Source organism: Phoca vitulina, unplaced genomic scaffold, assembly GCF_004348235.1.
Source record: "Phoca vitulina isolate PV1807 unplaced genomic scaffold, GSC_HSeal_1.0 scaffold20, whole genome shotgun sequence".
In the NCBI taxonomy this organism is placed as follows: domain Eukaryota; kingdom Metazoa; phylum Chordata; class Mammalia; order Carnivora; family Phocidae; genus Phoca; species Phoca vitulina.
The window spans coordinates 11,469,645-11,483,638 of record NW_022589723.1 but is presented as its reverse complement, the minus strand read 5'-3'; the positions used below and the strand labels follow the sequence as shown (position 1 = coordinate 11,483,638).

Below are 13,994 nucleotides of genomic sequence, written 5' to 3'. Positions count from 1 at the left end.
TCCCGCTGCGTCACCTGCAGCCCCCAGAAGATGTTGCTGGCTCCGGGGCCCGGCGCGGGGTGTGGGCTCCGGGAGGCGCGGGGCTGGGGCAGCGGCGAGGGCTGACCGGCCAGGCCATAGTGCTCCAGGAGCACGGCCGCCAGCGCCGCTGCCGCCAGCCCCACGACCACCCTGATGACCAGCACTGCGGCCATTCGGCCCGCCCGGGCGCTGCCCTCGCTGTCCCGGGCTCGGCCCGTGCGGCGCCCCCGGGAGCTGCTCTGGCCGCACTTCCGGACTCTATGGTCGCAGGGGCCTAAAGCTCAGCTCGGCCGCCGCCGCCGCCGCACCTGCACCTCGTCGGGCACCTGCCACCCGCCTGCCGCCCGCGTCTCTGGGGTGGGGTGGAAAAAGAAATGAGGGTGAAATAAAGGAAACCGAGACCCCCAGCACCAATCAAGGTTGCCGAGGAGTGGCGGGGAAAGAACCCAGGTCCGGGAGGCGGAGTCCTGGCTCCGCCTTAGTCAATCATTGCTGACCCCAGTGGGTCAGTTTCTTACCTATAAAACGGAGCTAATGATGTCTCGCGTGCGTACTTCACAGGCTTGTGAGAATCAAAGTATGTATGAGGACGCCATTTAAATTCCTGTTCAGATGTGACAGCCGGCTTTCTCTCGGCCCTTCTGATTATTAACAACGTGTTTCCATAGGTTTTTAATAGATATAGTACGTATGTTTTGTAAAGTTATTTTTTCCTAAACCTTATTTCTTACGCACTTGGCTATATAATATCCCGTTGCCTGGGCGCCTGGGTGGCTCAGTCGTTAAGCGTCTGCCTTCGGCTCAGGTCATGATCCCAGAGTGCTGGGATCGAGCCCCGATTCCGGCTCCCCGCTCAGCGGGAAGCCTGCTTCTCCCTCTTCCCCCCCGGCCCTTGTGTTCCCTTTCTCGCTGTCTCTCTGTTAAATAAACCTTAAAAAAAAAAAAAAAATCCGTTGTCATGTTATACCGTTCATTTAATAAACTGTAAATACTCCCTATGGGCAGTCACAGGAGAAGAATTAGATTCGGGTCCTGCCCTTAATTTATCTAACCATTCTGTTATTGTTGAACTTTTGGATTACTTATGTTCGGAATGTTCTGAATAAACATTTTTGAATAAACATTCTGAGTAAACATATTGCTGTTCTGAAAAAAACATTTTTTGTACAAATAGCACCCTTTTAAACACATCTTCGAGTTATTTTCTTGGGATATGTTGCCAATATTGAAGTTACGCCAATTTCAATTCATTAAAATACTTTTTGTGTACATTTGGAAAGCAAGACATTGATCTAAGCAGAAAATATAAAGAAACATAAGTAGCTAAAGAACCATGGTTCATTATCTTAGAAGCTTATGTAGAAGAGAGAAATACATTAAGTTTAATATAAGACCAATATGCCATTTGGCACAAGAGACAACAAGATATAAAAGGCCAGAGGAGGTTTACCCAGGACAGATCACATCTATAGAATCAGGAAAAGTTTAAGGAGGTGGCATATAGTAGATGGATAGTATTTTTGAGTGGCAGAGATTGGGGATGGGGTAGGGAGAAGCACTTTCCACCAGGACCTAACATGAATCAAAGCATTAAGGTGCGAAAATGCAGGACATGATGAGGAGACAGTGAGTACTTCAGTTTGTCTAGGCCTAGGGTATGCCTAGAGGAATAGTGGTAATTGTACCAGACCTTTAGTTTGAGCCACATTTTGGAAGGCCTGTATAAATGCCAAGAGTGAAGATAGACCTGGCAACAGCATAGGGAACCAACTGGACAGAGGACAGGTATGGCAGAGACTCCGGTTGGAATGATATTGGGATAATCTAGTACTATGGTCCGAATGTGTCCCCACAAAACTTATATGTTGAAATCCTAATACTCATTGTGATGGTATTTAGAGATGGGCTCTGCCCTTGTGAACAGAATTAGTGCCTTTATAAAAGAGACCCTAGAGAGATCCCTCGCCCCTTCCACCATGTGGGGACACAGTGAGAAATCAGCAATCTGCAACCTGGAGGAGGGCTTCAGCAGAATCAAATCACTCTGGCTCCCTGATCTTAGAATTCCAGCCTCCAGAGCTGTGAGAAATAAACTGTGAGAAATAAACTGTGAGAAATAAACTGTTGTTTACAACCCAGTCTGTGATGTTTTATTTTAGCAGCCCAAATAGACAGACTCCAGGTAGGGGGTAACTGCAAAGTCCTGAAGAAAGAAGATGGGAGAGTGTAACACTGAGATTACAAAGGAAGGATCATATGTAAAATAATTGTGAAGACCGAAACTACAGATTTTGACAGCTGATTGGATATTTGAAGGAAGAAAAAAAGATAGTTAAAAGTTAGTGCCAAAATTTGGAAACCAAGTGACAAAAATACTAGGGCTATGATGTATGTGTGGAGAGCACTGTCCATATGAATAAAGTTTTTGGTTTTGTCTAATATTGCACTAGAAAAATATCTATGGATACCTCTAAACCAAATTTGGAAGATATGTTTGAGATGATCGGATTTAAAACATAAGCAGTATGGCATATATGATATGCATTTGGAGAGGCCTTAGAGGAACTTTAAAAATATGAGAATTATTTTCCAGAAATGGAATACAACAAGAATCTGCATGATAGATGATAGGAACAGACATGCTATTAAGACATTTTGGAATTAGAAACATGGTTTAAAGTCACAAAGGCCAGCAGTCTGGATTGCAGACACTGAATTGTAACCAAGCTGCTTCACTCATAGTGTTCATAGGGAGTAGAAACAGGAATTATTTATTTAATGATGGTTAATGATTCTTCAGGGAATACAGCTAATACACCACAAATCATCATACAAGGTGATTCTCAGTTCCTAATAGCCAAAGGGGAAAGGTAGATATCTTATCTCATAAAGAGAGCAAGCAGGAATGCACCATGAAAGCAAAATATCCTAGAACTAAAGTCAAGAGAGAATGTATCATTGGGGCATTTCACAAACAATGGACATTGTCATCAACAGTCATAAATTGAACTATGTGATTCTCATAAACATGTAGAAATTATCTTCAGATTACTATTTCTTATACTAACTTTGTTTAAAAATCAAAAAATATGGGGGCCTGGGTGGCTCAGTCAGTTAAGCATTAAACTCTTCGTTTTGGCTCAGGTCATGATGTCCGGGTTGTGAGACTGAGCCCCACATCAGGTTCCATGCTCAGTGCAGAGTTTGCTTTAAATTTTCTTTCTCTCTCTCCTTCTAACCCTTCCCCCTCTTGCACAGGCTCTCTCTTTCTCTCTCTCAAATAAATAAACCGTTTTTTAAAAATCCAAAAGTACAGTATTTAATCATTGTTCTGTGAAGTTATTTCTGTGGACAGCTAAAGTAATGTAATCAAAATAGCTTTTTGTGTATGTAAGGATTTTTAAATTTCAAAATTGTGATATATATAAAACTGACCATCTTACCCATTTTTATGTATATAATTTAGTGCCATTAAGTACATTCACATTGTTGTGCAACCATCATCACCATCCATCTCCAGAACTCTACAGCATCCCAAACTAAAATGCTGTACCCATTAAATATTGGTGCCTCATCCTCCCCTCCCCACTCCCTAATGAATGTTTTCACCCATGTTATAGCATGTGCCAGAATTTCCTTCCTTTTTAAGGCCAAATAATATTTCATTGTATAAATAGGGGTGCCTGGTTGGCTCAGTCGTTAAGTGTCTGCCTTTGGCTCAGGTCATGATCCCAGGGTCCTGGGATCGAGCCCCGCATCGGGCTCCCTGCTCCGTGGGAGGCCTGCTTCTCCCTCTACCACTCCCCCTGCTTGTGTTCCTGCTCTCGCTGACTCTCTCTCTGTCAAATAAATAAATAAAATCTTTAAAAAAAATATTTCATTGTATAAATATACCACATTTTCTTTATTCATTCATCTGTTGATGGACATGTGGATTATTTCCACTTTTTGGCTATTGTGGATGCTGCTACTATGATCATCAGTAGGTACCAGTTTTTCAGCTTTTTAGGGAGCACTCCATTCACTCCTTAGGAAAACAAATTTGAGGAGAATTTCATCTAGGTAAGTTAAGGCTCTGTATAAGGAACCTGAAACACGAGCGTAAGTAAGAAATCACAGATCAAGGAAATTCTCGCACATGCTATAATATGATGAACCTTGAGAACATTATGCCAGTAAAATAAGCCAATCATAAAAGTACAAATACTGTATGATTCCACCTATATGAGGTACTGAGAGTATTCAAATTCACAGAGACAGAAAGTAGAATGGTGGCTGCCAAGGGCTAGAGAGAGGGGTAAATGAGGAGTTAAGGTTTAATAGATACAGGTGGCACCTGGGTGGCTCAGTCGTTAAGCGTCTGCCTTTGGCTCGGGCCATGATCCCAGGGTCCTGGGATGGAGCCCCACATCGGGCTCCCTGCTCGGCGGGAAGCCTGCTTCTCCCTCTCCCCCTCCCCCTGCTTGTGTTCCCTCTCTCGCTGTGTCTCTCTCTGTCAAATAAACAAAATCTTAAAAAAAAAAAAAAAAGTTTAATAGATACAGATTTTCAGTGTTGCAAGATGAAAAAGTGCTGTAGATGGATGGTGGTGATGGCTGCACAACAATGTGAATGCATTTAATGCCACTGTACACCTGTGTTGGGCTCCCTGTTCGGTGGGGAGCCTGCTTCTTCTTCTCCCTCTGCCACTCCCCTAACGTGTGCTCTCTCACTCTCTCTCTCAAATGAATAAATAAAATCTTTAAATATATATATATACTAAATTAAAAAATAAATGTGGCAAGCTTGATCTTAGGTTACTATTAAAATGATCACTATTTAGGGGCGCCTAGCTGGCTCAGTCAGTAGAGCATGCGACTCTTGATCTTGGGGTTGTAAGTTTGACCCCACATTGGGTGTAGAGATTACTTATAATCTTTTTAAAAAACACGAGCACCATTTATATGTCATTTTATGGTTGAGTAAAAGAAACAATGATCACACAGCCACTTTGGAATGAGGCAATCACGACAAGTTTGGATGACATTAAATCCATTCTTTACATATGTTTAAATATATAAGATAGATGGAAAAACAAGTTATAGGGTTGTCAGCTTTCACATTCCTGAGATACAAATGCTACTTTGCCATCCCTGCAATGAAGCATGAATCCAAAAGCCTTAAAAAATGCAGAGAACTAATACCCTCATCAAAAGTTAGGGAAAGCACCAAACTCAGTAATTAAAATGAAAACTACCAGAGAAATATGTTGGTCACATTATTATTATTGTTATTGTTATTATTATTATTAAAGATTTTATTTTTTTTAAGATTTATTTATTTGAGAGAGAGCACAAGCAGGGGGGAGGGGGGCAGGGCAGAGGGAAAGAAAGAATCCTCAAGCAAACTCCTGCCGTGTTTGAGCCCAATGACATGGGGCTCAATCCCAGGACCTGGAATCATGACCTGAGCCAAAATCAAGAGTTGGCTGTTTAACTGAGCCACCCAGGAGACCCTTAAGATTTTATTTTTAAGTAATCTCTACACCCAACATGGGGGCTCGAGCCCACAACCCCGAGAACAAGAGCCACACACTTTGCTCCACTGGCTGAGCCGCCCAGGTGCCCCCCATTATTATTTTTTTAATATTTAAAAGTTAGCCTTTATTTCTTAAGTTGATGGTGGATATACTGGTCTTCATTTTACTGTTATTCTTTAACATGTACATATGTTACATGTAACCTTTAGTATTATAAAGTATTTACCATAAATTCTTATGAGAAACATTTAATAAAAATGCAATAAATGCACTTATTTTTTCCATTAAAAATATGAAAAATATTTAAATGTGCATCTTATTCAACCTGGCATTTCTACTTAAAATAATTTATCCTAAGGTAATATATGGATGTTTATAGAGACTTACCAATAAGTAGGTTTATTTTTTTTTTTTTTTTAAAGATTTTATTTATTTATTTATTTGACAGAGAGACAGCGAGAGAGGGAACACAAGCAGGAGGAGTGGGAAAGGGAGAAGCAGGCTTCCTGCCGAGCCGGGAGCCCGATGTGGGACTCGATCCTGGGACTCCAGGATCATGACCTGAGCCGAAGGCAGTCGCTTAACCAACTGAGCCACCCAGGCGCCCCAGTATAAGTAGGTTTATTAAAGCAAGTTTATAATAGGAAAAAACTGGAAACAAAATACAGTGAATGTTCTACAATAAGAGTCTTAAAAATAAAATGACACAGCCATATAAGGTAATACCATGCAGTAATCTTAAAATAATTTTGAAAAAAATTAACAGTATGAAAATACATTGATAACATGTTAATGGGTATTCTGTAAAACTGTACAGTATGCCATTTTACACACACACACACACACACACACACACAGAGAGAAAAAACCCTGGAAGCATATACACCGAACTGTCAATGATGGTTATTCTGGGATTCTGAAATTATATGAGATTATAGGTTATTTATATTTTCTCCTCTTTGCATATCCATATTTTCTGAGTTTTCAACAATGACAATGTAAAGAGAAAAGAAACCTTTTATTTTGTTTTGGGTTAGCAAAATTTTTCTATAAAGGCCAGACAGTAAGTGTTTTAGGCTTTGTGGGCCAGGGTGTCTCTATTGCAACTATTCAAATCTACCATTGTACAAAAGCAGCCATAGTCAATATATAAATGAATAAGGTGGCAGCATTCCAATAAAGCTTTATTTATGGACACTGAAATTTGAGGTTTATGTATTTTAAATGTATTATAAAATATTCTTTTGACGTTTTTTCAACCATCTAAAAAAATGTTAGAACTATTCTTAGCTTGAAGACTATATTAAAATAGACAGCAGGTGGATTTGGGGCCGTATTTTTCTAACACCTGTTAAGGACAACTTATTCTTTGCTTGCACAACTCATTTTTCTGCACTGGTAAATTATCTTGATTTTTTCTTTATGTTTGGTCTTCCAAGCTCTTAAAACTAATTCAACCTTAATCTCTTCAGCAGTTGTCTAAACCTCTACCTGGCACTTTTAAAACCTTGAAGTATTGTGTCATTTGTATTTTTCAGAAGCAGCCTCTCCCAGAGCTTTCTGACTTCTACCTGTTTGCTACCACATCTGGTGCACAGCTTAACAGCTGCATCTGGTATCTGCTTTCACTCTGTGCTCAGGGATGGATTCTTTTTGCTGTTCATCTGTTAGTAATACAGTGTTCCATGTATTGCTCATACTCAGCTCATCTACCCTTTAATGCAACTTTTGTTGAACCTTTTCTCCAAAGTGCCTAGCACAGTGCCTAGAAAACAATGTTTAAATATACATATTTATTATTATTACTATTATTTATTATTATTTTTAAAACAATTTTATTTTATTATTATTATTTTTTAAAGATTTTATTTATTTATTTGACAGAGAAAGACACAGCGAGAGAGGGAACACAAACAGGGGGAGTGGGAGAGGGAGAAGCAGGCTTCCCGCCGAGCAGGGAGCCTGATGTGGGACTCAATCCAGGGACTCCAGGATCATGACCTGAGCTGAAGGCAGTCGCTTAACCAACTGAGCCACCCAGGCGCCCTAAAACAATTTTAAAGGAATAAGATGCCTGGATAGAATGTATGGATGGTTGGTAGGCTGCATTGACAGGTGCTCAAACCATCATGGGTCCAGCTTGGGTCCTCTTTCCAGAATTTACTCAGATCCTGGAAAAATAAATTTGTTGACGTTCATTTAATCTGTTCACCAAAGCACTTGACCCCATCACTGATGCAGTCTGCTGCAAACTGGGGCATACAGCTCTCCACAAACTTTGTGGAAGGATCCAGTTTGTCTCTCTCCAAGTCAGATTTTTTTAATGATCTTTTTTTAAAGATTTTATTTATTTGAGAGAGAGCGAGACAGAGGGCATGAGTTGGGGGAGGTGCAGAGGGAGAAGCAGACTCCCCACCGAGCAGGGCGCCAGACATGGGGCTTGATCCCAGGACCCCAGGATCATGACCTGAGCCACTTTGAGGCAGATGCTCAATCGACTGAGCCATCCAAGCGCCCCTCCAAGCCAGATTTTATTCTCCTGGTAGGTTGAGCCATTTCTTGCATGTCTAAACAAAGTTCCTTCCATTGATCATTCACTCTCATTTCTTCTCAGTCATGTGCACATTTCCGTGTCCCGGCTCCGCTGTAAAGAGCATGCTCCCTGGAGTTGTATGGACCTTGACCCACATCCCGATTCTCTCTTCCTATTTGTATTACCTTCGGCAAGTTATTTATCTATTTCTCTTCCCAGACTTTTTCCCCTCTACCAGGGCTGAAATGTTTTTGTGGTTTATCACCTGCACAGACAGGATTGTCTGACCAGCAGAGCCCTTAAAATGAAACCTCTGGATTCAGGGCTGAGAGTGAACCCAAGATCCAGGCCTATTTGGACCCTCAACCTAGATTTGACTCCATTTGAACCAGCAATCTGAGTTTCACTCCAGAAATGACTCCCTACGTATGGCTATCTTTATTTTTAAAATGAAGCCAACCCCAGAAATGATATCTCTGAACCCAGGAATGATTCTCCTAAAACTGGTGCTGAAGCCTCCAGTCCTGACTACTTTATCACATTCTCAGGACTTTTCCAGTTCTAACATGGGGCTATCTCCCCACAACTGTGGGAATGACCTTTGTCCAAGACTAAAAATTTCTGTTCTAATGAAGACCATCCCCTCTCCATCCTGGTTTTGACCCTAAAGACCTTAATGATCCCTGCTTCTCAGCTCAATACGGGAGTCTTTTTCTTCAAGTATAATCTGCCCCCACATGGGGATGCCATGGTCCACAGACTTCCTGAGAGGACCAGAGAGCCCCAGGCCCTTTCCTTAGCTCAGAAACTAGCACTCTTGGAAACAGCAACTTATAAATAGCAAAAGTAGACTACAGTCACAAGATGAGGACAGTGGCACCATTCTATAATTTTTTTCTTTTTTGTTTGCTTCTTTAAAATTTATATTTCCTTTAGTAAGTACAAAATTCAGTTTGGCTTTATATTGTTTTGTTTTCTAGACTAATCAGTAATAGTAAGTATCCTCCTGTCTGAAGGGTCTGGGTTAACTTTTCCACCGAAATACCGCAAAACAAACAATCATCAATCTAACCAATAAACATTCACCATACTGTAAATACCTTTTCAAATTTGCAGAGGGTACATTGGATTATCTCTGAACATGCTTAATTTTTATATTCAAGTTGCTGCCATTTAAAAACCATGTTCAAGGGCTTCCCAATAGCTACATTTCCAACAGACCAAAGATTATGCAAAATGAAAAACAGTCTCTAATGTTAAAAAGGAAATATTTCTTGACAATGAACATGCCAGGCCCAATTGAGATAATCCAGTAACTCAGTCAATGAATTAGACAAATAAAAGGCTAAGAATTGCCATACATGTAAATGAAAAAATAACTAATATATATGTATATATATCTTAAGCATCTAGGTTGGACTGAAGGTTTCTTTTTGTAAAAGTTGTCAAGTTATTTTTGCAACTTTAGCAAGATTATATCCCAGTTTCCTCTTATTCTTTCATTTAAAGTGCAATGAAATTGCAGAGGGAAAATTTTGCATGTTGGAAAATGAGAGAATCAGAAAACTTCTCAGAGGAAGTCATATATAAACTGAACTCTAAAAAATAAGCAGAGGGGCGCCTGGGTGGCTCAGTTGTTAAGTGTCTGCCTTCAGCTCAGGTCATGGTCCCAGGATCAAACCCCACTTCGGGTTCCCTGCTTGGTGGGAAGCCTGCTTCTCCCTCTCCCACTCCCCCTGCTTGTGTTCCCTCTCTCGCTGTGTCTTTATCAAATAAATAGATAAAATCTTTAAAAAATAAATAAAATAAAATCTTTAAAATAAAACATACATACATACATACATAAGCAGAAATCCCTTTATAGGAAGAGGTGTTGTTATCATTGCTCTTTTCTGATCTAGACCAAGGTGTGGCTTGACCTACTTTAGAACAGAATTATGAATTTCTTTGATTCTTCTGCAAATACATATTTCTTTTTAAATTAGCATCAGCTCACAATAACTTTTGTGAGTAAGTAAGTTGCAAGGTCATTTTTCAGGTGTCATTTTACTGTTTGAAGTATCATCAACAGCTAATATACATTAATTAGTTTTCTCAAAGCCATGGAATGACACAATTAGGACAGCCATACTCAGAACTATGTTTTCCTTTTTGTAAAAGTTGTCAAGTTATTTTTGGGGGGCATTCTAGGCCAAAGGACTAACCTATGCAAAACTACAGAAGTATGAGACTGAATGGGATATATGTGAAATAGGGTGTGGATAGTTTAAGGTGAGGGGTGGCAAGGGAGATTAGACTAGCAAAAAGTGTTTCAAGCCAGATTGAGAAGGGCTTTGAATGCCATGTTTAAGAGTTAAGTTTTATGCTATAGGGCAGTCATCTAATTTATTTAGGTAAGAGAGTCACATGACCAGATTTATATTTACAAATAATTTTGGCAGGAAAATAAATGATGGATATGAGCAAGAGAGTGGAAATAGGGAGACCAGATGGGAAGATTGCTCTTTGCTAATCTGGATGAGGAATATCAGGGATTTGTACCAGACAGGTAGAATCATGTAGGCACTACTATCATCCACATAAGAAAATATGCCAGAGAAAGAAGTCTATTAATCACTGAGGGTTTCTCAACTCTGACTGCTCATTAAAAACACTTGGGAGAATTTTTTTTTTTAATGGATATTCAGGTCTTACTCCTAATTAAATCAGAATCACTAGAGAGACCTGGTATTGGAATTTTTTTTAAAGATTTTATTTATTTATTTGAGAGAGAGAGAATGAGAGAGAGAAAGAGAGAGAGAGCACATGAGAGGGGGGAGGGTCAGAGGGAGAAGCAGACTCCCCACTGAGCAGGGAGCCTGATGCGGGACTCGATCCAGGGACTCGATCCCAGGACTCCAGGATCATGACCTGAGCCGAAGGCAGTCGCTTAACCAACTGAGCCACCCAGGCACCCCTGGTATGGGAATTTTTAAGAAGTTCTCAGGTGATCCTAATGTGTAACCAGGGTTAAAAACCTCCAACACAATCCATAAATGAGGAGTCTAAGGAAAACATAGTTCTGAGTATGGCTGTCCTAATTGTGTCATTCTGTGGCTTTGAGAAAACTAATTAATGTATATTAGCTGTTGATGATACTTCAAACAGTAGAATGACATCTGAAAAATGACCTTGCAACTTACTTACTCACAAAAGTTATTGTGAGCTGATGCTAATTTAAAAAGAAATATGTATTTGCAGAAGAATCAAAGAAATTCATAATTCTGTTCTAAAGTAGGTCAAGCCACAACTTGGTCTAGAGCAGAAAAGAGCAATGATAATTCATAAGTTTATATCTATTTTATCTGGTTCATGTCCTATAAAAAGTCTAATATAAGCATATCAGGATGTTAAATGTGTGCCAGATACCTGATATTTTTGTTTATTTAACAATAAACATTTATATTACAACATATAAAGTGGTAAAAGCAACTCAAAAAAATTTTTTTATTAGAGGTAGGATAGTGAAATGGTTAAAGACACACATTTTGAAGCCAGATAGACCTAGGTCTTGAATCCAGGTTTTGTCACTTAGTAATTGTGGATATGAACAATCTCACTTGTTTAATCTATAATTTCCTTGTCTGTGCAATAGCGATAATAGGAACGACATCATAGGACTGTTTTCAGAATTATACTTTAAAATGCATCTAAAGTCTTTAACATAGTAGCTGACATTTCTAAGTATGTGTCTTGGCTCCTGCACTCAAGGAACTAACAAATTAGAGAAGGAATTAAATTAGGCCATGAAAAACTGTAACATAAGGCAGCATTATAGGTTATTAATAATAATTTAATAGGTAGGAACCTAACAGCTTCAGATAATAAAAACCACCTTTAACTATCTTAAGAAAAAAAGCACATCTATTGAAAGGTTATCAGAGACTCAAAGATTCTGCAAGAAGCTAGGGACAGGCTTAGAAGAAAAGCAGAAACCCAAGGAACTGCCATGGACCAGGAAGCCGGAGGCACAACAGTTGTTACTTTTTTTTTTTTTTCCCCAAGATTTTATTTATTTATTAGCCAGGGAGAGAGAGAGAGAACACAAGTAGGCAGAGCAGCAGGCAGAGGGAGAGGGAGAAGCAGGCTCTCCGCTGAGCAGGGAGCCCGACACGGGGCTCGATCCCAGGACCCTGGGATCATGACCTGAGACGAAGGCGGCCGCTTAACCAACTGAGCCACCCAGGTGCCCCATCATCATACAGAATATTTAAAAGACTCAGGTTAAGATTTAATAATATTTTTACTGCTTCATCAAGGACGTTGGGAAACATGCTTTAAATTCTTTTTTTTTCTTTTAACTGCAAGAGCATGGTAGTCAAGAAATGACTTCTGGAAAGAAAAAAAGAAGAAGAAGAATGTAGCAGGAGGGGAAGAATGAAGGGGGGGAAATCGGAGGGGGAGAAGAACCATGAGAGACAATGGACTCTGAAAAACAAACTGAGGGTTCTAGAGGGGAGGGGGTTGGGAGGATGGGTTAGCCTGGTGATGGGTATTGAGGAGGGCACGTTCTGCATGGAGCACTGGGTGTTATGCACAAACAATGAATCATGGAACACTATATCTAAAACTAATGATGTAATGTATGGGGATTAACATAACAATAAAAAAATTTAAAAAAAAAGAAATGACTTCTGGATCGCTTTGGTGACTTGTTGAATTTAGTGCCCCTGCTTTTATTTTGTGCTAAGGGGCCAGCAGTTTCACCCATCATTGCTTCTGCTTCAGTTAGTACAAATACCACATGGTTAAAAAAAAAAAAAAAGCACATAACTTTTTTATTACCACAAAAGTTTTCACCTCACAAACTTCCTAAATTTTGGGAACTCTCAGACAGTCTGTGGACCACTCTTTGAGAATCAATGTTCTACAACATATTTAGTGGCTGTAGAAAATTACATTATATGAGTGACCACAGTTTATTTAGCCAATGTCCTTTATTGAGGGCATTTGAGTCATTTCTAATTTATCTCCATTACCAGTAATGACGTAGTTTAAACTCCATTTCCATCCTGAATTATATCTTTAGAATACAGCCTTAAAAATGGAATAAATGGGCCAACGAAAAGCATTTAAGAAAAAATGGCTTCTGAATATTGCCTTCCTATAGGTTTACTAATGTACACGTGTATTTTATATGAGTATCCTTCCCGCTTACCAACATGGTGGTTATATATTTTTTAAAGATTTTATTTATTTATTTGAGAGAGAGATCGTGCATGAGAGAGGGGAGGGTCAGAGAGAGAAGCCAGCGGGGCTCCATCTGAGGACCCCTGGATCATGACCTGAGCCAAAGGCAGATTCTCAACCCTCTGAGCCACCCAGGCCCCCTGATGGTGGTTATTATTATTATTTTTTTAAAGATTTTATTTATTTGACAGAAAGAGAGGGAACAGAAGCAGGGGGAGTGGGAGTGGGAGAAGCAGGCTTCTCACTGTGCAGAGAGCCCGATGCGGGTCTGGATCCCAGGACCCTGGGATCATGGCCTGAGCAGAAGGCAGACGCTTAACGACTGAGCCACCCAGGCGCCCCGATGGTGGCTATTTTTAAGGAAAAACAAAAACTGACCAAATTTACAGGCAAGAAATGGAATCTCATTTTAATTTGCATTTATTTGCTTATTAGTTAGGTATTTTTCATATGTTTATAAAAATTGAGTTGCATATTTATGTATTTTGTCCATTTTTCTATTGATATAGTCGTCTTTGGGATTTTATCCGTTGGTCTGTCATGAATGTTGCAGTCATTTCTTCCCAATTTTTGTTTACTTTTTAACTTTGTATAGTTTATTTTTGTATGTTTTAAATTTTGATTAAATTACCTATCAGTCTTGGGGCGCCTGGGTGGCTCAGTCGGTTAAGCGGCTGCCTTCAGCTCAAGTCA

At 39.8% G+C, this 13,994-nt stretch overlaps 1 protein-coding gene across 7 annotated transcripts in view; it reads right to left on the bottom strand.

The window, feature by feature from the left end:
• Positions 1-13,994, bottom strand: part of TMEM62 (transmembrane protein 62) — a 47,255-nt gene that overhangs the window by 32,058 nt on the left and 1,203 nt on the right. For 2 of the 7 annotated variants that reach the window (XM_032417973.1, XM_032417975.1), the window contains exon 1: positions 15-486. The exons of 3 other annotated variants lie outside the window; for them this stretch is intronic. In XM_032417973.1, coding sequence (XP_032273864.1) covers positions 15-194 — 180 coding nt within the window. In that variant the 5' untranslated portion in view covers positions 195-486. Of the gene's footprint in view, positions 1-14; positions 487-539; positions 779-13,994 lie in introns of those variants that run through there. 2 more of the 7 variants (XM_032417977.1, XM_032417979.1) reach the window with 2 other exon arrangements.